A 26,659-nucleotide genomic window follows, 5' to 3' on the forward strand; every position below is an offset into this window, starting at 1 on the left:
TCTTGTCTGTGTATGCCTCTTTGGTGTGTGAACATTGTGGGGTTTGCCATGTTCTGCTGCTTCTTGATTTATGCACTAGCAATGAAGACTCTATTTGAAGCAGTGACCGTGTCAAAATACTATTTTGTCTTCACACCCTCACTCCCTGTGATTATCTCTGTTAGGCCAGACAAATCCACACAATTAACAAGTTTGGGTTATAAATTAGCTGTACATATAAAATAAATTATCAAATATAGCTCCTGCTGATGAACACTAATAATGGTCCTTCCACTTGATACAGCAGCCCATTAACGCATGTGTTGAACGTGCTGCTGTTAACGCAATGTGAACCTAGCCTTATTAAAACCAAGCCAGGTACATATTGAGCCTAATATGAAAAACTTACCCCTTTTTCTTTTCATCCCAATTTTCTCTTTTCTTCTTTTTCCCATAAATTTCCTGATATTCCTGATTTCTAGTTTTTAACAGGACTTCTGGGGCCCATATTTCCTGGAACCCATGTTTCTCTCTGTGGCCCTGGTACACTGTGGTTCTGGTCACCTTTCCTTACTGCTATTTGTGAGCTGAACGGATCCCATGCTATTAACTCCTTCAAGACGCAGCCCTTTTTAGTTTTTCGCTCCCCTCCTTCCCAGAGCCATAACGCTTTTATTTTTCCGTCAATTTGGCCATGTGAGGGCTTATTTTTTGCGGGACGAGTTGTACTTTTGAACGACACCATTGGTTTTACCATGTCTTGTACTAGAAAACGGGAACAATTTCCAAGTTTGGTGAAATTGCAAAAAAAGTGCAATCCCACACTTGTTTTTTGTTTGGCTTTTTTGCTAGTTTCATTATATGCTAAAACTGACCTGACATTTTGATTCCCCAGATCATTACGAGTTCATAGACGCCAAACATGTCTAGGTTATTTTTTATCTAAGTGGTGAAAAACTATACAAGACTTTGCTAAAAAAAAAAAAAAAAAAAGCGCCATTTTCCAATACCCGTAGCATTTCCATTTTTTGTGATCTGGGGTCAGGTGAGGGCTTATTTTTGCGTGCCGAGCTGACGTTTTTAATGATACCACTTGTGTGCAGATACGATCTTTTGATCACCCGTTATTGCATTTTAATGCAATGTCGCGGCGACTAAAAAACATAATTCTGGCGTTTTGAATATTTTTCTCGCTACGCCGTTTAGCGATCAGGTTAATGCTTTTTTTTTATTGATAGATCGGGCAATTCTGAATTCGGCAATACCAAATATGTGTAGGTTTGATTTTTTTTTTATTGTTTTATTATGGATGGGGCGAAAGGGGGCTGATTTAAACTTTTATGTTTTTTTTATTTTTTTCATATTTTTAAAACATTTTTTTTTTTTTTACTTTTGCCATGCTTCAATAGCCTCCATGGGAGGCTAGAAGCTGGCATAGCCTGATCGGCTCTGCAATGTAGCTGAATTGCAGGCTTGCTATGAGCGCCGACCACAGAGTGGCGCTCACAGCAAGCAGGTATCAGTAGCCATAGAGGTCTCAAGGAGACCTCTGGTTACTATGCCGATGCATCGTTGACCGATCATGTGATGGGGGTCGGGGATGCGCGCATTTCCGTCCGCGTGGCCGGAAGCCGTAGTTAAATGCCGCTGTCAGCGTTTGACAGCGGCATTTAACTGGTTAATAGCGGCAGGTGGATCGCGATTCCACCTGCCGCTATTGCGGGCACATGTTAGCTGTACAAAACAGCTGACATGTCGCGACTTTGATGTGGGCTCACCGCCGGAGCCCTGCATCAAAGGGGGAGACACAACATGCGCCGTACTAGTACAGGGCATGTCGTGAAGGGGTTAAACTCCGTCCACCTCACTTTCTGAGCTCAGTGGGAGCGGATTCCCAGCTCTGATGCAGCGTTCGGCTCATCCTGGTGATTTACTGCTCTCTGTGCCTGCTCCTCATGCAGTGAAGTTTGAGCTTAGAAATATTTGTATTCAAACAATTAGAATAAAATATAAATAAAATTAACATGCTTAAAAATATTTATACATTTAAATAGCCACAAAAATACATATCAGTATATAAGAAACGGTTCAATCATTTTTTCTGGAAGTCATGATTCTGACCCTGGTATCTTACCTCTCTGATTTCCTGTCCATGACCCTGGTATATTACCTCTCTGGTTTCCTGTCCATGACCCTGGTATATTACCTCTCTAGTTTCCTGTCCATGACCCTGGTATCTTACCTCTCTGGTTTCCTGTCCATGACCCTTGTATACTAGCTTTCTGGTTTCCTGTCCATGACCCTTGTATATTACCTCTTTGGTTTCCTGCCTATGACCCGGGTAAATTACCTCTCTGGTTTTCTGTCCATGACCCTGGCATATTACCTCTCTGGTTTCCTGTCCATGACCCCAGTATATTAGCTCTCTGGTTTCCTGTCCATGACCCTGGTATCTTACCTAGCTGCTTTCCTGTCCGTTACCCTTCTATATTACCTCTCTGGTTTCCTGTCCATGACCCTGGTATATTAGCTCTCTGGTTTCCTGTCCATGACTCTGGTATATTAGCTCTCTGGTTTCCTGTCCATGACCCTTGTATATTAGCTCTCTGGTTTCCTTTCCATGACCCTTGTATATTAACTCTTTGGTTTCCTGCCTATGACCTGGGTAAATTACCTCTCTGGTTTTCTGTCCATGACCCTGGTATATTACCTCTCTGGTTTCCTGTCCATGACCCCAGTATATTAGCTCTCTAGTTTCCTGTCCATGACCCTGGTTTCTTACCTAGCTGCTTTCCTGTCCGTGACCCTGGTATATTACCTCTCTGGTTTCCTGTCCGTGACCCTGGTATATTACCTCTCTGGTTTCCTGTCCATGACCCTGGTATATTAGCTCTCTGGTTTCCTGTCCATGACCCTGGTATATTAGCTCTCTGGTTTCCTGTCCATGACCCTGGTATATTACCTCTCTGGTTTCCTGTCCATGACCCTGGTATATTAGCTCTCTGGTTTCCTGTCCATGACCCTGGTATATTAGCTCTCTGGTTTCCTGTCCATGACCCTGGTATATTAGCTCTCTGGTTTCCTGTCCATGACCCATGTATATTACCTCTTTGGTTTCCTGCCTATGACCTGGGTAAATTACCTCTCTGGTTTTCTGTCCATGACCCTGGTATATTACCTCTCTGGTTTTCTGTCCATGACCCTGGTATATTACCTCTCTGGTTTCCTGTCCATGACCCTGGTATATTAGCTCTCTGGTTTCCTGTCCATGACCCTGGTATATTAGCTCTCTGTTTTCCTGTCCATGACCCAGGTATATTAGCTCTCTGGTTTCCTGTCCATGACCCTGGTATATTACCTCTCTGGATTCCTGTCCATGACCCTGGTATATTACCTCTCTGTATTCCTGTTCATGACCCTGGTATATTAGCTCTCTGGTTTCCTGTCCATGGCCCTGGTATATTACCTCTCTGGTTTCCTGTCCATGACCCTGGTATATTAGCTCTCTGGTTTCCTGTCCATGACGCTGGTATATTACCTCTCTGGTTTCCTGTCCATTAACCTGGTATATTAGCTCTCTGGTTTCCTGTCCACGACCCTGGTATATTACCTCTCTGGTTTCCTCTTCATGCTGTTAGTTGTGAGTGGAGTAAATTCCACACTATTGAACTGAGTTGACCTCACTCTCTGAGCTCGGCACTGAGAGGAATCCCATCCCGGAATTTCCCCTGATGTTGCTGTCGGCTCCATGACCCTGGTATATTAGCTATCTGGTTTCCTGTCCATGACCCTTGTATATTACCTCTTTGGTTTCCTGCCTATGACCTGGGTAAATTACCTCTCTGGTTTTCTGTCCATGACCCTGGTATATTACCTCTCTGGTTTTCTGTCCAAGACCCTGGTATATTACCTCTCTGGTTTCCTGTCCATGACCCTGGTATATTAGCTCTCTGGTTTCCTGTCCATGACCCAGGTATATTAGCTCTCTGGTTTCCTGTCCATGACCCTGGTATATTACCTCTCTGGATTCCTGTCCATGACCCTGGTATATTAGCTCTCTGGTTTCCTGTCCATGACCCTGGTATATTAGCTCTCTGGTTTCCTGTCCATGACCCTGGTATATTAGCTCTCTGGTTTCCTGTCCATGACCCTGGTATATTACCTCTCTGGTTTCCTGTCCACGACCCTGGTATATTACCTCTCTGGTTTCCTCTTCATGCTGTTAGTTGTGAGTGGAGTAAATTCCACACTATTGAACTGAGTTGACCTCACTCTCTGAGCTCGGCACTGAGAGGAATCCCATCCTGGAATTTCCCCTGATGTTGCGGTCGGCTCCTTCTTTTTCTCCGTTATCGGTGTCTGCTCTTTAGGCAGTGAAGAATCAGCTCACTATGCTTTTTATTCAAATAAGTTTTTTTTACTGAATTTTATTAAATTTGAAATAGATAAAATGAAAATAGATATAAATATTTATACAGTAAATCCACTAATACACATATCACAACACGAGGAACATCCATCCCATAATTTACACCATGTTTAGCTACCAGGTCAGTCGTTTCAACCCACAAGCACAACTGTTAATCGCACCGACCTATAGCTCTACACATCCACTTCTTGGTTCTTTTTTCCTCTTATTACCAGATTGCATTTTAAAAAGCACATGACCTCGATTCTAACAGATATAAACCATATTTTATTTATTTAGGATCTGACATATTTCAACATATGCAATTACAACTGTTTATTAACTAGGTAGGGATAATAAACATATCTTCAGATGGCCCATTTTTAGACATGTGACTGTAATAAGACGTGCTCTAATAGATGTGCAGCGCCCCACAGACCTGGTCGTTGCAGTATAGCGCTCTGCCACTAAGGGGAGCAGCGGTACGTCTGATGGCACTAAGGAGTTCTCCTGACCAGGTATCACCAGAACACATTACACTTCACACTCCGGCCACTAGGGGGAGAAAAAGGCTTTATTTATTGGGCCACTCCTCACACTGGTAAAACTAGGGGCTGGGGAGGAAGTTAGTTAGAAGCTGACTGGGTTGGAACCAGGCAACATCCCGTGGCAGGGGGTGTTGCAGGGAGAAGGCACAGGGGGGTCCCTGTCAGGCGTGGGAACCTGTCAGGTGCCTAGCGAACAGAACAGAACGTAACGGAACCGCGCCTGCACACCTTGCGGCGGTATGCTAAGAAAGAAACAAGAAGGGAAGAATATTGTGGAACAGTGTAAACGAGATCAGCACAAAGGAGAGCCAGTAAGAGTCGTGCCGAGAGAGGAAGGCAACATCTTACTGAGGCGCGTAGTCGGTGGCCGGATCACCGTAGGAGTAACTGACTTCAGGCCTTACTTCAAATTCCGCTGGACAGTTAATCATAGGTTGGCTGTCTACCTCCTACACCTACGAAGACATAGGGGGCAACATTGGGAGAGGGGCGTCTCTAGGGTCCCGGAAGACCTCCAAGCCTTCCCGTCATACGGGTGGCGTCCTAGCCATAACATATGTGGGGGACGTTAGAAACTAGCAACATCTGGAACCAAAGAACGAGAGAGAGAGAGAGAGAAAGCTGTAGAGAACGAACGAAGGAGAACAGCAGTTGTGAGGACTATTCCCAATGCTCAGCAGGGTAGGACTACAACACACAGGCGCTATTGGTAGGCAACGATTTCCATCTGCGAGGGAAACTCTGGATGTGCCCATCGGACCGGCCGGTCTCTGATAGCCCGGTTGAACGTGCTCTAGACTGAGTATATTGAAGTCTTCAGTAAAAAGGTAAAGAGACTGCAACCTTGTGTCCTCGTTATTGCCTGCACCTCACACCATCACCATCCACCTTACTGGGAAGCCCTGGGGATATACTTCACCTGTGGAAAGGTACACCATCCAGCTGCCATTCCATCACCCCAGCGGACCCCACAGCAGCGTCGGTCACCCTGACCGAACACCACAGGTGGCGTCACGAACCCCTGACAGACTGTACTACCACCTTCATTGGACGCCCCTTAGCAGGGTCACGACCGGGTCCAGCCACCGTGACAACCGCAGAACCGAAGGAGAAGGGACCGGTACCGAGTGACTTGTGGCCCTGTGTCTGGGGGCGCTCCAACTTGGCGTCACGAACAGGATCGTACTTAAGCCTGAAGAATTGGGTCATGTGTGCCTTGGAACTGTGATTGAGACGTGTTGGAATTGTGATTTACTGCAAGGACTGTGCATTGCTATTGACGCAAGATTCCCGCCAAAACTGCCGCCATTGTCGCGCCACGAGGAAAGCAGGAGAAGAAGAAGGGCGTGGAAGTGGGTGTAGAAGAACCGAAGAGCGCGAACGATAATGGCCGCCCAGTCTAAGCATTGCTGTATCTTGAGGGCGGGCCCGTCAGCCGCCGAGGTCCGCCTTCTCATCCTCTACGGAGGGTGGGGACAGTGGGGACGGAGCCGCCCCCGAAAGAGAGCCCGAGAAGAAGATCTGGAGAAGGGGACAAAGATGGCGACTCCCAGGCCACCGCATGGAGACGACCTGGCCAGGCACAGGCCTGTATCGCCCGCGGTAATCCCAGAGTCCCCGCCGCTGCAGGACTTGACTGCTGTAAAGCCGCCTGAGGGAAAACCTGGAGGGCGGATGCCTGATGGCTGGGTGGCTGGCATGTTACCTGGAAGCCCGTGCCCGAGTGAGTTCCCGGTTGGGCCACCCTACGGAGATCCATCTGTCTCCTGTGTCCCCTCCTCTGCCCACTCCGGCTGCGTCAGGACTTTGCACCCGGCCAGGGAGTTGTGCCCCGCAGGAGCGGGACTTAAGAATCCTGCCGGTGACGGAGCACCAGCGACGTCTAGTGGTGGCTTGGAGGAAACAGCCACGACCTGTAGAGGTGATAGACCTCACCGGAGAGGAGAAGGTCCCGCCATCGCACTGGGGAGTGGTAGTCGTGGGAACCTGGCAGGTGCCTAGCGAACAGAACGTAACGGAACCGCGCCTGCACACCTTGCGGCGGTATCCTAAGAAAGAGACAAGAAGGGAAGAATATTGTGGAACAGTGTAAACGAGATCAGCACAAAGGAGAGCCAGTAAGAGTCGTGCCGAGAGAGGAAGGCAACATCTTACTGAGGCGCGTAGTCGGTGGCCGGATCACCGTAGGAGTAACTGACTTCAGGCCTTACTTCAAATTCCGCTGGACAGTTAATCATAGGTTGGCTGTCTACCTTCTACACCTACGAAGACATAGGGGGCAACATTGGGAGAGGGGCGTCTCTAGGGTCCCGGAAGACCTCCAAGCCTTCCCGTCATACGGGTGGCGTCCTAGCCATAACATATCTGGGGGACGTTAGAAACTAGCAACATCTGGAACCAAAGAACGAGATAGAGAGAAAGCTGTAGAGAACGAACGAAGGAGAACAGCAGTTGTGAGGACTATTCCGAATGCTCAGCAGGGTAGGACTACAACACACAGGCGCTATTGGTAGGCAACGATTTCCATCTGCGAGGGAAACTCGGGATGTGCCCATCGGACCGGCCGGTCTCTGATAGCCCGGTTGAACGTGCTCTGAACTGAGTATATTGAAGCCTTCAGTAAAGAGGTAAAGAGACTGCAACCTTGTGTCCTCGTTATTGCCTGCACCTCACACCATCACCATCCACCTTACTGGGAAGCCCTGGGGATATACTTCACCTGTGGGAAGGTACACCATCCAGCTGCCATTCCATCACCCCAGCGTACCCCACAGCAGCGTCGGTCACCCTGACCGAACACCACAGGTGGCGTCACGAACCCCTGACAAACTGTACTACCACCTTCATTGGACGCCCCTTAGCAGGGTCACGACCGGGTCCAGCCACCGTGACAACCGCAGAACCGAAGGAGAAGGGACCGGTACCGAGTGACTTGTGGCCCTGTGTCTGGGGGCGCTCCACATGTTTGACTGTAATAGACATGTGACTGCAATAAGACGTGACTGTTATAAGATGTGACTGTAATAAGACATGCGACTGTAATAAGACAAGTGACTGTAATAGACGTGTGACTGTAGTGGACATGTGACCATAATAAGACATATGCTCTAATAGATGTGTGACTGTAATAGACATGTGACTGTAATAAGATGTGACTGTAATAAGACATGCGACTGTAATAAGACAAGTGACTGTAATAGATGGGTGACTGTAGTGGACATGTGACCATAATAAGACATGTGATTGTAATAGACGTGTGACTGTAATAAGACATGACTGTAATAGACATGTGACTATAACAGACATGTGACTGTAATAAGACATGTGACTGTAATAAACGTGACTAATAGACGTGTGACTGTAATAAGACATATGACTTTAATAGACATGTGACTATAACAGACATGTGACTGTAATAAGACATGTGACTGTAATAAACATGTGACTGTAATAGACATGTGACTGTAATAAGACATGTGACTGTAATAAGACATGTGACTAATAAGACATGTGACTGTAATAGACGTGTGACTGTAGTGGACATGTGACTAATAAGACATGTGACTGTAATAGACATGTGACTGTAATAAGTCATGCGACTGTAATAAGACGTGACTGTAATAGACGTGACTATAACAGACATGTGACTGTAATAAGATATGTGACTGTAATAACACATGTGACTGTAATAGACGTGTGACTATAACAGACATGTGACTGTAATACGACATGTGACTGTAATTAGACATGTGACTGTAATAGACGTGTGAAAAAACATAAGGATTGAGCTTGATTTAAGTTGGTATACATGCAGCACATAAACGCATGTTCACATTGGCCATAAAGCATATAAAACCTACAAAAAAACAAAATGAGCAAAAACTCTGCTGTAACTAAATAAGCAAAAAGCAAAAGTGCATCTAAATAACTCAGCTTCTTAGTAATACTGTTTTGATCAAAAATAGCATAAATGCCATCCCACTGTCGACAAGGTGACAATGATCGGGACGGTCCTACACTGTCTAATATTAAAAACCTTACCATGTGTCAGAGTTGACCTCAGCATAGGACCATCCCGATCAGTTACCTTGTCGTGGTGGGATGGCTTTTAAGAAACCACCGGAGACTAGACGGAGGTGGACATGACTTGGGAATGGGTGGACTGAGAACTCCTGCAGCCTTTGTTTGTATTGCAGTGTAGATTTTAAACAAGAGTGATGTTGCTTTAAGAGGAAGGAGTTTAGATGTTTGTGCCTGGTGTATTACTGTGAGGAGGGTGGGGCTTATATAGGGGAGGCAACTCTGGCTCTCCCTCTTTCTCTCACACGATGGACAGGAGGAAACATGTCTGCAGTCTCAGGGAGTATAATACTGGGGTTATCACCTCACATTATAGCTGATAGGAGTACATTCACTTCACACATCATATATTAGTGTAGTATCAGCTCCTACATCATCTATGGGATCAATTTTTCCTCAGAAATTCATGTAGCCGCCATGTTCCCTCATGTGTACCTCCCTGCAGACATGGCTGATATACTACTCCACATTCATCATGTATTAGTGTAGTCTCAGCTCTTACATCTTATTTGGGAGTAATATTACCTCAGAGATTCATGTAGCTGCCATGTTCCCTCATGGGTCTGTTACAAGTTGCCTCACACACTGCAGAGACAGCTCCTGTGTGACCTGCTTACAGACATGGCTGTTGTGTCTTATTTCTGCTGTATTGTGCAGAGTCTTCATGAGTTTTGTGTATCTGTGTGATGGGTCAGAGCATTGACACATACAGTGTCTGCTATTGGTAGCATGGAGCTGGGCAGTTGCAGGGACTAGTCACTGGTGAGAGGGAGCAGTAAAGGGATGGTATATATATATACCTTATATATATATATATGGGTAAGAGGCTGCACTTCTTGTCTGTGCATTGTATGCTGCTGTCTGCTGATTCCCCCCTTCCCATTTATGGAGTCTGGTGACCTGCATGTGACCTCATCTCTGCTGCAGTACAGTCTGATGATGCTGGGTGATAACCAGGTTACTCTCACTATCTATATGTGATATATGAGAAAAGGCTCCATCTCTGCGCAGCATGCTTATCATGTATACAGACTTTGAGTACATGTTAGATCCTGGGTCTCCAGGTTATTTTCCTTGCTGCACATATAATCTGTACATGACTTCCAAATCCGTGCTTTATTTCTGGAGATAAGGCAGCCTTTAGTCCTATTATGTTGCATGCTGTCCTGCCTGATATATCCACCCCTTTTTCTGTATATACTTATGGCTGCAGGCAGCTTATCACAAGCCTGAAGCCTGAGTGGATTACCTGGAGCCTTACTATATATATTTTATCAGGTGTCAATAATTATTCGGGGAGTAATTCAGCACATGGTGGGGTGGTGAGTGGGCACTAATAACTCAGCACATGGCGGGGGCAGTGAGTGGGCACTAATAACTCAGCACATGGCGGGCAGTGAGTGGGCACTCCTAGTGTGATGCTGCACCTTGCTCTGGAGAACACATCATGGGCCCAGTTTTCAGCCCTGTCTCTCGTCTATTGTATGTAGGTAGTGTGACTGACTGGGGACACAGACCTTGCCATTTTCTGCACATACACTTATGGCTGCAGGCAGCTTATACTAGACCTACATATTATATTTTCTTATGATGTATGTGCAGCTGGTGGTTAGAGAGCCTGTCTGTAACTGCTGTAGAGGAGCAGGCGGCTTCTTTATTGTTACAGCATATAACAGCATTGCCCATCATCGAATGTATCTGACCTTATGATGGGACATTTTCCAGGATCAACCTGTAATATACCTTGGTTGTAAACTTACATGGTGTTTTCATCTTCACTTATCCCACATCTTGTGCAGTTAGGGGGGGGTGGGGGGAGGGGTCCTTGAAGTTGGTTATAAATTGGTCTGGGGGATCCATTGGGATATGGATTCCTCTTTTTGGAATTTAATTTGGTTCTTGATCTGGTGAATGGTAGAGGGGATTTTCAGCAAGGGTTTGTTGAATCCTCAGGAAGTTCAAGTGAACATTGGAACCCTGTGGTTATGGTGCTCCCGAGCTAGTGGGGTAACGGCTGGGAGTAATTGTTGGTACATTTTATGTTCACTTTTTGTTTGGTAATCACCAGATCTTATGAGCTTCAAGGACTCCTCCCAGCATGTTAATGTTCTTTATGCTTTGATGTTTTATTGTATGCTGTTTTTAATTCTTATATTGTCCCCTTCATATATTTGCAGGAATGGTGTATATCCACTGAGTGCTAAATTTTATATTACCTAAGATGGTGGATAGCACAGACTAAGTGGATTACCTGGAGCCGGGCAGTTGGGGGGTTCCTTGAAGTTCGTTACAAATTGGTCTGGGGGATCCATTGGGATATGGATTCTTCCTTTTGGTATTAAATATGGTTCTGATCTGGTGAAATGTGGAGGGGAGTTTCGGCAAAGGTTTGTCGGATCCTCAGGAAGTTCAAGTGAACATTGGAACCCTGTGGTTATGGTGCTCCCGAGCCAGTGGGGTAACGGCTGGGAGTAATTGTTGGTACATTTTATGTTCACTTTATGCTTGGTAATCTCCAGATCTTATGAGCTTCAAGGACTCCTCCCAGCTAGCTAAGGTTATTTATGCTTTGTTGGGTTATTGTATGTTTGTATTAATAAAGGTGTGTATTAAAAAAAGAAAAAAAAAAAGCACTTATTTGTTTCTTTTTTAGTGGGTCCTTGAAGCTAATTATAATTTGGTCAGTAGGGGTAACCATCTCAGGTATGGACCCTCTGTTTAGGGGGGGGTGTTCATCATAGTATCACCCCTTGTGTGGAGGAGTAAACATCTCGGGTGTGGCCCCTGGATGGAGGGGTGTACATCATAGTATGACCCCGTGGAATGGAGATGTAACCATCTTTGGTATGGCCCCCTGGTGTGGAAGAGTGACCATCATGGTATGGCCCCCTGGTCTCCAGAAGCATTTATATCTTACAAGACCCTGTTAGGGTAAAGTCCCTGTGGTCATGGCAATCATATTCTACATGCATACAAATTGGGTTATATGCCTGGGGTGTTGGACGAGGTCCTGAATAGTACCTGGACAGGTCATATGCCTGGGGTGTTGGACTATGTTCTGAATAGCACCTGGACAGGTTATATGCCTGGGGTATTGGACTGACGTCCTGAATAGCACCTGGACAGGTCATATGCCTGGGATGTTGGACTGATGTCCTGAATAGCACCTGGACAGGTTATATGCCTGGGGTGTTGGACTGACGTCCTGAATAGCACCTGGACAGGTCATATGCCTGGTGTGTTGGACGAGGTCCTGAATAGTACCTGTGACTTGAGAATGCTGAGGCACTGATTTTGACTGTTTATATTGACCAACTCCTATTTCTTTCAAGGTTGTTGTCTGGAGAATGCAGTAATCTGGAGCATCAAACTGAAGAGCAATGTACCTAATATGGATGCCCTGGAGTCAGTGGGAGTGACTAAGAGAAAAGTAATAAAATGCATCCCGATGCCCTTTAGCCAGTGGGAGCGGCTAGGGGTGAAGACATCAAGTGCATTGACACGAAGGGCAATGTGCCTATTCCCAATGCCTTTGTCCCAGTTGGAGAAGGTTAATGGTATATGTTATCAAGTGCCTGTAAAGCAATTAACAATGGCGTGGCAAGGTTATTAATAATGTCTTTGTAGACTTTTCTGCAATAGGCTTATTTCATTTACCATGTCCAAATATTGCAGAAATTATTTAAATTATTTAATGATCGGTTATAATGTCGATTTTATATTGTGTATGGCTTTTAATTACTCCTTGTTTATAGTATCTTTCTCTTTATATACACTCATCACTGGGGTTACTGCACAGCCCAGCTACTGTATGTAATGGTGGTTTCTTGAACTGAAATCTGTGAATTAGTGAGTTATTAGAGCTGGCTACAATACATGCAGTATAATAGTTTTTGAGGCATCACAGATGTCATTATACAGGTAGTCAGACTGTGGCTACCCCTTTGTTATGGTTTAGTTTCTGCATTCCCTATTATAGGATCCACATTGCAGGGTGTTTAGCGGCTGTTATTTTGCTGTAGTTACCATATTATCGATCATAATTTGGTAGTGTTGCATTGTTAAAATTAATCTGTTGCAGTCCTGGAATTTTGTTCCTTATATGCACAGTCTTTCCATAGCATGCAGATCTGGTTGATGACTTTATTAGGCATGGGTGATGGGGGTCGAGTCCATTCAAGGTGTCAAATGGCCTCGCTGGTGGCGGTTTAGGAGTCAGGTGGAAGTTGCAGACAAGTTAAGGTGGACTCATTTTAACTAATAGAGGATGTAAAACCTCATGGTGGTGAGCAGGCTCGGCTTTGGTGGCCAGCCTCAAGGACGTTGTAATGGTAACATCAATCAGGGGCGGGCACAGTGGTTAAGCACAGGGTGAGGATAATAGGGTCATTGGTGCCCTGAAAGTTTACTGGCTCTGCTTGAATGGCAAGCCAGTGCGTGCCGCCCCTTTATGGCTGTCTGTCCTGGTGCTGTATGTCAGACAGCTGGGGATATCGCAGTACTTGTGAATCCCAATGTACTAGCACTCCACCTGACTCCTACTGTGATTATTTAATCCTGTGATTTGAATAAAAGCTGTGGCCATTTTGACAACCAAAATAATGTGTTTTGTGTATTTGTTTTAGTACCTAGGTTTACAGTAGTTATGGTGGTTTTAAGAAGGAGTGGGGTCCATCCCATATCCAAAAGTCAAGAAACCACCGGAGACTAGACGGAGGTGGACATGACTTGGGGATGGGTGGACTGAGAACTCCTGCAGCCTTTGTTTGTATTGCAGTGTAGATTTTAAACAAGAGTGATGTTGCTTTAAGAGGAAGGAGTTTAGATGTTTGTGCCTGGTGTATTACTGTGAGGAGGGTGGGGCTTATATAGGGGAGGCAACTCTGGCTCTCCCTCTTTCTCTCACACGATGGACAGGAGGAAACATTACCCGCCCTCCCGCCCTGTTTATAATCTCTGTCCTTACACTTTTTAATTATTGCTTGTATAATGATAAATGCTTTGTTGTATTTTTGAATTTGTCATTGTATATCTTGTACCAGGTTCAATTGTATATTGGCTATAAAGAGTTATTATTTGTGGCAACCTTCTAAGCCCAAGGGAAGGGCAATCCTTCAGCCATGGTTCCCTGGAGGTTTCCTCCACAGGGGTTTTTTCCTCTCCTGAGCGCTGTAGGATGACTCTTTGTGAGTCGGGGGTTTGCCAAGTTTAGTCCCATTAATGCTTTTGCAGGGACTCCTAATTTTTAAGTTTGCAAAAATGATTTAATTATAAAAAAAAAAAAAAAAAAGTGTCAAATGAGACTTGGAATTTATAACCCGTCACGGCTTTGCGGTTTAGGAGTCAGGTGGAAGTTGCAGACAAGTTAAGGTGGACTCATTTTAACTAATAGAGGATGTAAAACCTCATGGTGGTGAGCAGGCTCGGCTTTGGTGGCCAGCCTCAAGGACGTTGTAATGGTAACATCAATCAGGGGCGGGCACAGTGGTTAAGCACAGGGTGAGGATAATAGGGTCATTGGTGCCCTGAAAGTTTACTGGCTCTGCTTGAATGGCAAGCCAGTGCGTGCCGCCCCTTTATGGCTGTCTGTCCTGGTGCTGTATGTCAGACAGCTGGGGATATCGCAGTACTTGTGAATCCCAATGTACTAGCACTCCACCTGACTCCTACTGTGATTATTTAATCCTGTGATTTGAATAAAAGCTGTGGCCATTTTGACAACCAAAATAATGTGTTTTGTGTATTTATTTTAGTACCTAGGTTTACAGTAGTTATGGTGGTTTTAAGAAGGAGTGGGGTCCATCCCATATCCAAAAGTCATGCTATTTTTGATCAAAAACAGTATTACTAAGAACCTTGTGTTATTTAGATGCACTTTTAGGATTTTTGCTTATTTTGTTTTTTGTACATTTTATATGTAATTGACGTATGACTGTAATAGGCACGTGACTGTAATAAGACATGTGATTGTAATAGACATGTGATTGTAATAGACATGTGAGTGAAATAGACATGTGTCTGAAATAGACATGTGACTGTAATAAGAGCAATTGTAATAGACATGTGACTATAATAAGACGTGACTGTAATAAACGTGACTAATAGACATGTGACTATAATAAGACATGTGACCGTAATAAACGTGACTGTAATAGACATGTGACTGTAATAAGACATGTGACTGTAATAAGACGTGATTGTAATAGACATGTGACTGTAATAAGACGTGATTGTTATAGACATGTGACTGTAATAAGAGATGCGACTGTAATAAGAGATGTGACCGTAATAAGACATGTAACTGTAATACGACTTGTGATTTTAATAAGACATGTAACTGTAATAGACATGTGACTGTAGTAAGACATGTGATTGTAATAAGACATGTAATTGTAATAAGACATGTGACTGTAAGACATGTAACTAAGACGTGTCTGTAATAAGATGTGATTGTAAAAGACATGTGACTGTAATAAGACATGTGACTGTTAGGGTATGTTTCTACGGTCAGGAATGGCTCAGTATTTGCTCAGGATTTGACACAGGTAAGGGTGGTTTCACATTTGCATCTCTGCGCAGCGTATCATCCACACAGATCCTCATGCATCATGCGTACTTATCTTTAACATGGCGTACGCAGGGACATGCGTTTGCATCAGTTCGAATGCATCTGCGTACGCATGCGTCGTTTCACGGTGTGCGGCGGGGTCCAGCGAACGCACCATATTGCATTTTTGGAATCGTCAAAAATTCATCAAATATGCGCAGGCATGCGGATGAATGTGTTTAAAAAATGCATTACTGTCTATGGGAACGCATGCGTACGCATGTCCTTGTGTATGCATGCATTCGATGCGCTTGCGTACTTCGGACTGCGCATGTCCAGAAACTGATTGAGACACGCCCTCTTGGAACGCAAACGCATAAAAACACAAACGCAGGCAAAAAACGCCTACAAATGCATGCACACACAGTGTTTTTTTTTTCCTTCATGCATAAGCCAATAAGCATAAAAAGCACTGTAAAAGCATGCGTTTGCACACTTTTTTTATGCGTTTGCGTATGCAGATGATACGCTGAACACATATACACAAATGTGCACTTAGCCTAAAATCTGCATCTGAGGTCACTGGCAGGTCATCTGCATTTTTGATGCGTTTTTGATGCGTTTTTTTCATGCGGATTTGTACGTATGTGTTTTGTAAGCTAAATAAAGATATACAAAAAAAAAACGAATTGTTATGTAATTTCCTTGTCCATCCTTTTTTCTTTTACATATTCCATTGAAGAATAATGTTTACACACACAGATAGATAGATAATAGAAATATCATAGCTAGATATATCAATAGATAGATAGATAATAGATAGACACATGATACAGTGCCTTGCGAAAGTATTCGGCTCCCTGGAATTTTTCAACCTTTTCCCACATATCATGCTTCAAACATAAAGATACCACATGTAAATTTTTCGTGAAGAGAAGAATCAACAACAAGTGGAACACAATTGTGAAGTTGAACGAAATTTATTTGTTATTTTAAATTTTTGTGGAAATTCAGAAACTGAAAAGTGGGGCGTGCAATATTATTCGGCCCCTTTACTTTCAGTGCAGCAAACTCACTCCAGAAGTTCATTGTGGATCTCTGAATGATCCAATTTTGTCCTAAAGGCAACACAGCTCATCGCCCTGAACACACCATCCCCACTGTCAAACGTGGTGGCAGCATCATGCTTTGGGCCTGCTTTTCTTCAGCAGGGACAGGGAAGATGGTTAAAAATTATGGCAAGATGGATGGAGCCAAATACAGGACCATTCTTGAAGAAAACCTGTTGGAGTCTGCAAAAGACCTGAGACTGGGACGGAGATTTGTCTTCCAACAAGACAATGATCCCAAACATAAAGCAAAATCTACAATGGAATGGTTCACAAATAAATGTATCCAGGTGTTAGAATGGCCAAGTCAAAGTCCAGACCTCAATCCAATCGAGAATCTGTACAGAGAGCATCATGAAGACCAAGGAACACAACAGGCAGATCCGTGATACTGTTGTGGAGAAGTTTGAAGCCGAATTTGGATACAAAATGATTTCCAAAACTTTAAACATCCCAAGGAGCACTGTGCAAGCGATCATATTGAAATGGAAGGAGTATCATACCACTGCAAATCTACAAAGACCAGACCGTCCCTCTAAACTTTCATCTCAAACAAGGAGAAGACTGATCAGAGATGCAGCCAAGAGGCCCATGATCACTCTGGATGAACTGCAGAGATCTACAGCTGAGGTGGGACAGTCTGTCAATAGGACACCAATCAGTCGGACGCTGCACAAATCTGGCCTTTATGGAAGAGTGGCAAGAAAAAAGCCATTTCTCAAAGATATCCATAAAAAGTGTTGTTTAAAGTTTGCAACAAGCCACCTGGGAGACACACCAAACATGTGGAAGAAGGTGCTCCGGTCAGATGAAACCAAAATCGAACTTTTTGGCAACAATGCCAAACGATGTGGTTAGCGTAAAGGCAGCACAGCTCATCACCCTGAACACACCATCCCCACTGTCAAACATGGTGGTGGCAGCATCATGGTTTGGGCTTGCTTTTCTTCAGCAGGGACAGGGAAGATGGTTAAAATTGACGGGAAGATGGATGGAGCCAAATACAGGACCTTTCTTCAAAAAAACCTGTTGGAGTCTGAAAAGACCTGAGACTGGGACGGAGATTTGTCTTCCAACAAGACAATGATCCCAAACATAAAGCAAAATCTACAATGGAATGGTTCACAAATAAACGTATCCAGGTGTTAGAATGGCCAAGTCAAAGTCCCGACCTCAATCCAATCGAGAATCTGTGGAAAGAGCTGAAAACTGCTGTTCACAAACGATCTCCATCAAACATCACTGAGCTCAAGCTGTTTTCCAAGGAATAATGGGCAAGAATTTCAGTCTCTCTATGTACAAAACTGATAGAGACATACCCCAAGCGACTTGCAGCTGTAATCGCAGCAAAAGGTGGCGCAAAAAAGTATTAAGTTAAAGGGGCCGAATAATATTGCACACCCCAATTTTCATTTTTTGAATTTCCACAAAAATTTAAAATAACAAATAAATTTTGTTCAACTTCACAATTCTGTTCCATTTGTTGTTGATTCTTCACCAAAATTTTACATTTGGTATCTTTATGTATGAAGCATGATATGTGGGAAAAGGTTGAAAAGTTCCAGGGAACTGAATACTTTCGCAAGGCACTGTAGATAGATAATACCAAGCCCGATGTTTAGTAAGAAACATAATAAAATGGAACATAAAGAGTTAGGCCGGGATCACACATGCGAGAAACTCAGACGAGTCTCGATTCTTAATACGCGGCACTCAGGACCGGAGCGTGCGGCTGCATGTATTTCTATGCAGCCGCCCTCTCCGCTCCCGAGAAACGACGGCAGTGACGGGATTTAAGATGCGAGACTCGTCCCAGTTACTCGCATGTGTGATCCCGGCTTTAAATAAAGACACACACAAAATCTGCGTTAGGCCGAAGTCACACTTGCAAGAAACTCGCATGAGTCTCGCAACTCAATACCTGGCACTGCCGCCGGCACTCGGGACCGGAGTGTGCGGCTTTATGTATTTCTATACAGCTGAACCCTCCAGTCCGAGTGCCGAGTTCTGAGGTGCAATACTCGTTTCTTGCAAGTTTGATCCTGGCCTTAAATGCAAGATCTGTTTAATTTTTTGTAAAAAAATGGCGTGGGCTCCCGCGCAATTTTCTGCACCAGAGAGGGAAAGCCAGTGACTGGGGGCCAATGTTTATAGCTTGGGAAGCGGGTAATCCATGGATCTTCCCAGGCTTTGAATATCAACCTGCAGCTGTATATTTAGCCTTTACTGGCTATTAAAATAGGGGGACCCCACCAAAAAAAAAAATGATGTGTGGTCCCCTATTATTTATAGCCGAAAAAGGCTATTCAGACAGCTGCGGGCTGATATTCATAGTCTAGGAAGGGGCCATGGATATTGGCCGCCTCCCAGCTAAATACATCAGCTCACAGCCGCCCCAGAAATGGCGCATCTCTTAAGACTGTAGCAGTGGCCTATGGGGTAAAAAAGGGGTTAATGTCACCTTTGTAAGGTGACATTAAGCCGGCTTAGTAATGGAGAGGCGTCAATAAGATACCTATCAATTACTAATCCTATAGTTTGTAAAGGGTTAAATAAACACAACACAGGCAGAATAAAGTATTTTAATGAAATAAAACACCACACAGTTTTGCCATCTTTATTATACTGGTAATCCAAGCGAAGCCATCGATCTCTAAAAAAAAACTATAAACCAACAGTATACTCCCTGGTCCGACGCAGTCCTTAATGAGTGTCCCACGACGACTCCAGCTCTGCTACATCTGGATGTCTGATATCCAGACATAGAGCTTGTAGCTGACCGCTGGAGATAACTCTCCGGCGATCACCTACATTCTTGTTCTTGCCATCAGCTGACCATGAGAACTAGCCTAGTGACTGGAGATAACCCCGGCGGCCATGAGCACGGCAGTTCTCGCGATGAGCTCAGTCATCGCGAGAACTGCAGTGGACGCAGACTTCCAGCGGTGTGACAGGTAAGAGACTATGTAAATTAGTAGACATGCATAGTAAGCTGCGATAACGCAGTTACTACACATGTGAGTAATCATTAGATGCGCTTTTCCCGCATCTAATGATTGTCTATGGGAAATTTACGGTGTGGCGATGGAGCGTCATCTCATTGTAAACAGACATGCTGCGTTCTGGAAAGACGCGCCACATGTCCGTTTATGCGGGTCTGCCGCCTGCGTCTTTTAATGCATAGTGGAGATGGGATTTCATGAAATCTCCACTATGCTGTAACTTCTGGACGCTGCGTTTGACGCATGTGACTGTAATAAGACATGATAGTATTAGACATGTGCCTGTAATAGACATGTGACTATATACACCCCTCCCTCTGTTCCTTAGAACCCTTTTTCTTAGAGTTTTATATTTATACCTTGTATGTTGATTATCTCATTGTTATGTATGGTCGTCCTGAGGAAGGAGTTGGTGGACTCTGAAACGCGGAGACAAATAAACCTAAATTTTTATCCTTACTACTGGTTTGTTGTGACTCCAGAGAGCGCAGAACAACTTCCTTTCCCGACATCTATTTCTGACATCCCCGGGAAGCCACAGTATCTGGATTCTGAGTTTTACATGTGTTGTGTCTCACACTCCTCTATTATTTGAGCAGTTCTAACACTCCTGTACCAATTATTTATACTAGATAAGACCCTACTACACTCTTGCATTTTTTCATTTATCATCACTTTGTCCCTTATACTGGGTGAAATGTGATCTTGTCCACAATCTCTTCCTAACAATGGCCGTTTCCTTGTGTCTGCCTGTCCGGCTGTTATGAGTTATGGGGTTTGACTCCACCTGAGTTATATCTGATTTGGGTTGTTTTTAATATATCTGCTTACAGAAACCAATGTTGTAACAAACTCTCCTCTTCTTCGCAGTTCTGGTTTGTACAGTACATGAACTGGATGTTAGGAATATTTTTCTCACTCCAGTTGAAAAGTTGCATGGGTGATAAGATTTGGTCTGAATGTCCTCTGGAGGCTGGCCCGAGCGGCAAGACATTTCCCTGGGCCTCCTAAACCATCACATACACCTTTGCCATGAACTGTGGCATAAAAGGGCCATTCAGCTTCCACTCCAAAATCCTTCTTGTTATGGCAAACATTTATAAAGTTTTTCCTTTTTTTATGATGTGCAGAAGAGCCATCCGACAAGTAGTAGACCTTGCTCAAACTTGGTAGGATGTCAATTTTTATCACTGAAATTAATTTTTTGGGAACAAATGAACAGCTATGAATCATGAAGTAAGCACTCGGATATCAGAACTACACTGTTGTATTTTATTTATGACTGTAAGCAGAGTCGACTTATTACTATTCAGCTAAGCAGACAATAGACTGGACACTGCGCTCATCACACAGGTCACTGGGAGAGACATTGCACAAGGGACGAACCCCTGAAATGAGCGTCACTGATGACTCTTTGTTTCAGGGCAGCAAAGTCACAGCCCTCTTCCCTTCAATGTCGCCTCTTTTCAGGGCGGAAGGTGGAGTGACAGCAGTTTCAGCCATCAGATGATGAATTGTTTTGAGTATTCGATTATGCACGGAGGATTCTCAAACGAATCGTCATAGGAAGTGGGTAATATAAGCAGAACATTAAGTTCAGTACAGAGTGAATAGTGGGCAATTTAACAATGAACTGAAGTACAAAAGTTATTAATTGAAATTTACTTCTGGGCTTTGGGCTAACTTTTTAAGGACCAGCAGCTGGTCACAAAAACGTTCTACAAAGTCTTTTGCACTTTTCGAAAGAGTGTCAAAAGTCTACTATCTACCATAGCCTCGTCGAAATTAATTATGTAATATTTTTTTGAAGAGCCATCATTTCTGGAGGACATTTTTTGCAGATATTTAGGAAACAGATTGAACTGGACACATTATTTGAGAAACATACTTTGTAATCACAAAGATTGATAAGGAGATGGCTTATAGATTTGCAATTGTTTCTATGAGGGCTCATACTGTACGTGCGCGAGACTCGGATGAGTCTCGCACGGCAATACCCGGCGCTGCTGCCGGCACTCAGATCGAAGCATGCGGCTGCATAGGAATACATGCATCCTCTCGCTCTGCTCCTCTGTGCCAGGTGCAGTGCCGGGTATTGAAGTATGAGCCTTATGATACAGACTCCGCTCCATACACCTCGTGCACACACGTCTCGGCTCCGTACACATATGGCTCTGCTTTGTACACATGCGGGTCCGCTCCGTACACCTCGTACACACGTGGCTCTGCTCCGTAGGCTCCGCTCTGGACACCTCGTACACACTCGGCTTCATTCCGTACACCTCGTACACACGCGGCTCCGCTTTGTAGACCTCGTACACACACGCCTCAGCTCCGTACACCTCGTACACACACGGCTCTGCTACATCCACCCTGTAAACCCCTCCTGACCCCACACATAAACTTCCCCTCATCCAGCACCATGACAACCAGCACAGCAGAGTCCTGCATACACTGAGGCCCCTGATCATGTGACCCCTGACTCCTCCCCTCCTGTGACCTCATCACAGGTCCTGTGCGCACAGAGCAGCCATATATGTGGTGTGCGGCTCTGCAGGTGGAGGTAGGTGCTGGAGATTCACCATTACTGGGTGTGGGGGACATTAACCCCTTCAGCACTGAGACTCGTTTGGGTTTTTGTTCCCACTTTATAAGAATCAAAACTTTTTTGTTCTGTTTCCTGTTAGATACAGAAGATCCAACTATGGAAGACAGGAAGTGAGGTAATGGATTGTTCTCATAGTACAGGGTCCCTTTCCTGGCCCCCACACAGTATAATGCCCCCATTATGCCCCTGTAAACAGGTGACCAGAAACAACACACTGACAAACCGGAAGTAACCAATATAATTACTTGTTTCCCTGGTAATGGGAATTGTGATCACTATGGCAACAGTGAATAATGTACGAAGTGAAATATACAATATCAGATATACAATGAATTCTCACTCTAGCTATAATGGCAGCCTCTAACAATATGTTACTTTAGCTACCGACAAGGGTTATGGTCCCGATGTATTTAGGCCACATTTCCTCCTGACAAAGCTCACTGGACCGCCTTCACTTCAACTGGCCTCAATAATGTCTCTTTTCTAGCCCAGACCAACCCCTGTACTCTACGTCAGTGCTGAAAGCAACAGCCCTGCTCACTCATGACTCTCGCTCTTCACTGCAGTCGTACATTCCCAAGTGGAATCTCCTCTCGGATCATCGGTGTTTGACCAACAGCAGACGTCTCTCATACTCGAAGTACGGAGGTTTGGTTCTCGTGCCTTGACTGGCATAGTCTGGACTTTGGGTCTTGACAGGCTCAGATCTGGTTCTAGGGTCTTGGGTGGCGTAGCCTGGATTCTGGGACTCAAATGGTGCCAGCAAGGTTCTGTTTCCCAACGCGCCACAACCTGCTGCCTTCAATGCTTTATCACAGCCTGGCTCCTCGGCCTCAGATTTTTCACTGCCACACGTCCTGCCCGTTCCTTTGCTTGGCGTGAAATCTCCTCCCATATTGGTGCACTGGCCTTTGCACTGTAACGGGTTCTACCAAGCTGAGGTACCTCTTTCAGTACCACTCCGTGTTTCAGGAGGTCCACTCTGCTTTGGCTGGAGTCTGAATGAAGGACGCTGGCTGGAATTGCTTGGTTACACGAGAGCATATAAAAGATCACTGCTTCTCCACGTATTTCCAGTCTGACAACACTTTACTCACAGGACACAGAATATATCACACAGATGCAGAGGGCAGGCCAATAGAAAAGCGGCAAGCCAGACATACATTACAATAGCCGCAGGTGGCCGGATCCTGCCGATATTTACTGTGGGAATTACAAAGGTGGGGGTGGACAAAAGGGGAATATTGTGTCCCCTCTGCCCAGGGGCGCAGCCTGTGGGCTGATGCATTAGGGACATGCATCTCACATGGAACCTATTATACATACATATAACTGCTCAACATATTCTGGGTGCTGAGTGGTTCCGTAACATGGCTCCCCTTTTCAGCGACGCGATCGGCATACACAGTCTGATCCTTAACGGATCGGTTTGGGGATGACCGAAGTTCATGGGGTTGGTACAAGTTCCGTTTGTCGACTTAGTCCATCGTCGTTACCGTTTTGTTTGCCGGGTCTGTAGTGGATGGTGAAGTCCAGAGGTTGTAGGGCTAAACTCGACCGCAGCAATCTGGCGTTGTCTCCGGAGACCCGATTAAGCCAGACTAGGGGATTATGGTCCATTAGGAGGGAAACCTGTCATCCATACAAATATGGTTGCAACTTTTTGAGTGCCCATTCTACCGCCAGGCACTCCTTCTCGATTACCGCATAGCTTACTTCACGGGGTAGTAGTTTCCGACTCAGGTAAGCTACCGGGTGTTCTTGGCCGTCCGGCCCGACTTGGCTCAGTACTGCCCCCAATCCAAACACAGAAGCGTCTGTGTGAACAAGGAAACGTTTAGTTGGATCGGGTGCGGCAAATACAGGGGTATTGGTGAGGGCGTCCTTTAGTTGGCGGAAGGCTTCCTCACACTCTGGGGTCCAGGTTACCTGGCGGGGTTGGTTCTTACGGGTCAGATCAGTGAGGGGCTTGGCTACGCTGCTGTAATTGGGAACGAATTTCCTGTAATACCCCGCTGTCCCTAGAAACGCCATGACCTGGGTTTTAGTGCGTGGGGTGGGCCATTTGGCTATGGCCTCAATCTTGGCTGCTTCTGGTCGCTGTTTCCCACTTCCCACCCAATGCCCTAAATACTGAACAGGGTTCAGGGTGATTCCGGCCTTGTGGATCCTGTCCAATACTGTCTCTAGGTGATTTAGATGCTCTTCCCATGTCGCGCTGTAGATGGCGATGTCGTCCAGGTAGGCACAAGCATAGTCCTGTAGACCATCCAGAAGCCGGTCAGCCAGCCTCTGGAAGGTCGCCGAGGCATTCTTCATCCCGAATGGCATAACTCGAAACTGGAATAAGCCGAACAGGGTGACAAATGCCGACTTGGGAATAGCATCAGGACTAAGGGGAATCTGCCAGTAGGCTTTGCATAGATCGATGGTGGTCAAATACTTTGCTCCCGCCAGCCGGTCTAACAACTCATCCACACGCGGCATGGGATATGCATCCGTCACTGTTTTCTCATTCAGCTTATGATAGTCTACACAAAACCATGTAGTCCCATCCTTCTTGGGCACTAACATTACGGGGGATGCCCAGGGACTATCTGACTCTTCAATGACCCCTAAACGCAACATCTCTTGTATCTCTTGTCGCATCCCCTCTCGTACAGACTCAGGGACGCAGAAGGGGTTTTGTCGTGGGGGGTCTGATCCTGGGTCTCAACCTTCATCCAAGTGTACCTGGTCCCATGTTTTAGACTGAGTCCTTTCCCCTAAGACATCCAGCAAGGGAAGTCCGGCTAAATCCTCTGCTTCAGGTGCACAGATGTCCACTACCTCTTCAGGGCGCTCCCGGCAGGGCTTCAGTATATTCACATGGAACATGTGGATAACCCTGGGGTTGTCACAATCGGCGACATTAAAAGTTGTGTCGGCTATTTTCCCCACTACCTGGTAGGGCCCCTGCCACGCAACTTGGAACTTGTGCTGCCTAGTGGGCTCTAACACCAGGACCTTCTGCCCTATTTCCAAGGTGCGCTCTCTGGCCCTCCGATCGTACCATACGCGCTGGCGCCGCTGGGCCACCTGCATGTTCCCACGTACCGCCTGGGTCAGCTCCCGGAATTCCAGCACATAGGGTACAATAGGTATCCCTTCTATGAGGCCCTCCCCTTCCCAGTGTTCTAGCACTAAGTCTAGGGTCCCCTTACCCGTCTCCCGTATACCAGCTCAAATGTGGAGAACCCCGTGGATTCTTGGGGCACCTCCCGATAGGCAAACAGGAGGTGTGGCAAGAATTTCTCCCAGTCCCTGTAGGTCCTGGTAAAAGTCCCAATGAGTTGTTTTAACGTCCCGTTAAAGCGTTCACACAACCCATTGGTTTGTGGGTGGTACGGGGCGCTTCTAATGGACTTTACGCCGAACAGCTTCCACAGTTGGTTGGTCACCTCTGCTGTAAACTGGGTACCCTGGTCCGAGATAATCTCCTGGGGAAATCCAACCCGTGAGAAAACCTGGAGGAGGGCGGCCGCCACCGTCTCAAGAGTATGTTAGGTAACGCAACCGCCTCTGGATACCGTGTGGCATAATCTACCATTGTCAGTATATACCTTTTCCCTGACGGACTGGGTTTCGCTAACGGCCCTATCAGATCGACCGCTACTCGGCTAAATGGTTCCTCCACAATGGGGAGGGGGCGTAATTTGGCCTTGCATCGATCTCCCCTCTTGCCAATGCGCTGGCAACTGTCACAGGTCTGGCAGTACTGACGAACATCATAGGTTACCCCCGGCCAAAAGAAGTTTTGTGTCAGACGATGCCTGGTGCGACTGACGCCGAAGTGCCCGGCCAAGGGTATGTCATGAGAGATTCGCAGTAACTCCTGCCTATATTTCTTGGGAACTACCAGCTACCAGCTGTTGTTTTATAGTGGGGCTCGTCCCTGTGTGGAGCTGCTCTGTGATCCGGTAGAGGAGTCCCTGCTTCCATACAAACTGTTCCCCTTCCAGTACCCCTCTCCCCTCCTGTGCCTTCCCACGATATCCCTCCAATGTAGGATCCTCAAGTAACTCCCTCTTAAATTAATCTGGGGTGGCCCAAGAAATGTGTCTGGCTATGGGAATACTTGTAGGGCTGGGATGTCTTATCTTGGCCTCCTCTGAGTGTGATTCCGCCTCCGCAGCTCGAGCTTGTCTCCGGGTGGTCACAAGATATGTCTCAGCCAGAGGGGCAACCGAGAAGGCAGACAACATGGGCCCCAAGTCATTTCCCAGCAAGACGTCTGCAGGCAAATCCTCCATCAAGCCGACCTCAACAAGGCCATCCCCGACTCCCTAGTTCAGGTGAATCCTGGCAGTAGGCAGTCGATATATAGCTCCCCCTGCTA

General features: G+C 45.6%; 1 protein-coding gene across 1 annotated transcript in view; it reads left to right on the forward strand.

The window, feature by feature from the left end:
* Positions 1 to 26,659, forward strand: part of LOC138666512 (zinc finger protein 721-like) — a 620,944-nt gene that overhangs the window by 560,289 nt on the left and 33,996 nt on the right. The window contains exons 8-9 of the mRNA XM_069754726.1: positions 22,184 to 22,236; positions 22,361 to 22,396. Coding sequence (XP_069610827.1) covers positions 22,184 to 22,236; positions 22,361 to 22,396 — 89 coding nt within the window. The remainder of the gene's footprint in view (positions 1 to 22,183; positions 22,237 to 22,360; positions 22,397 to 26,659) is intronic.

Source organism: Ranitomeya imitator, chromosome 2 (genome assembly GCF_032444005.1).
Source record: "Ranitomeya imitator isolate aRanImi1 chromosome 2, aRanImi1.pri, whole genome shotgun sequence".
In the NCBI taxonomy this organism is placed as follows: domain Eukaryota; kingdom Metazoa; phylum Chordata; class Amphibia; order Anura; family Dendrobatidae; genus Ranitomeya; species Ranitomeya imitator.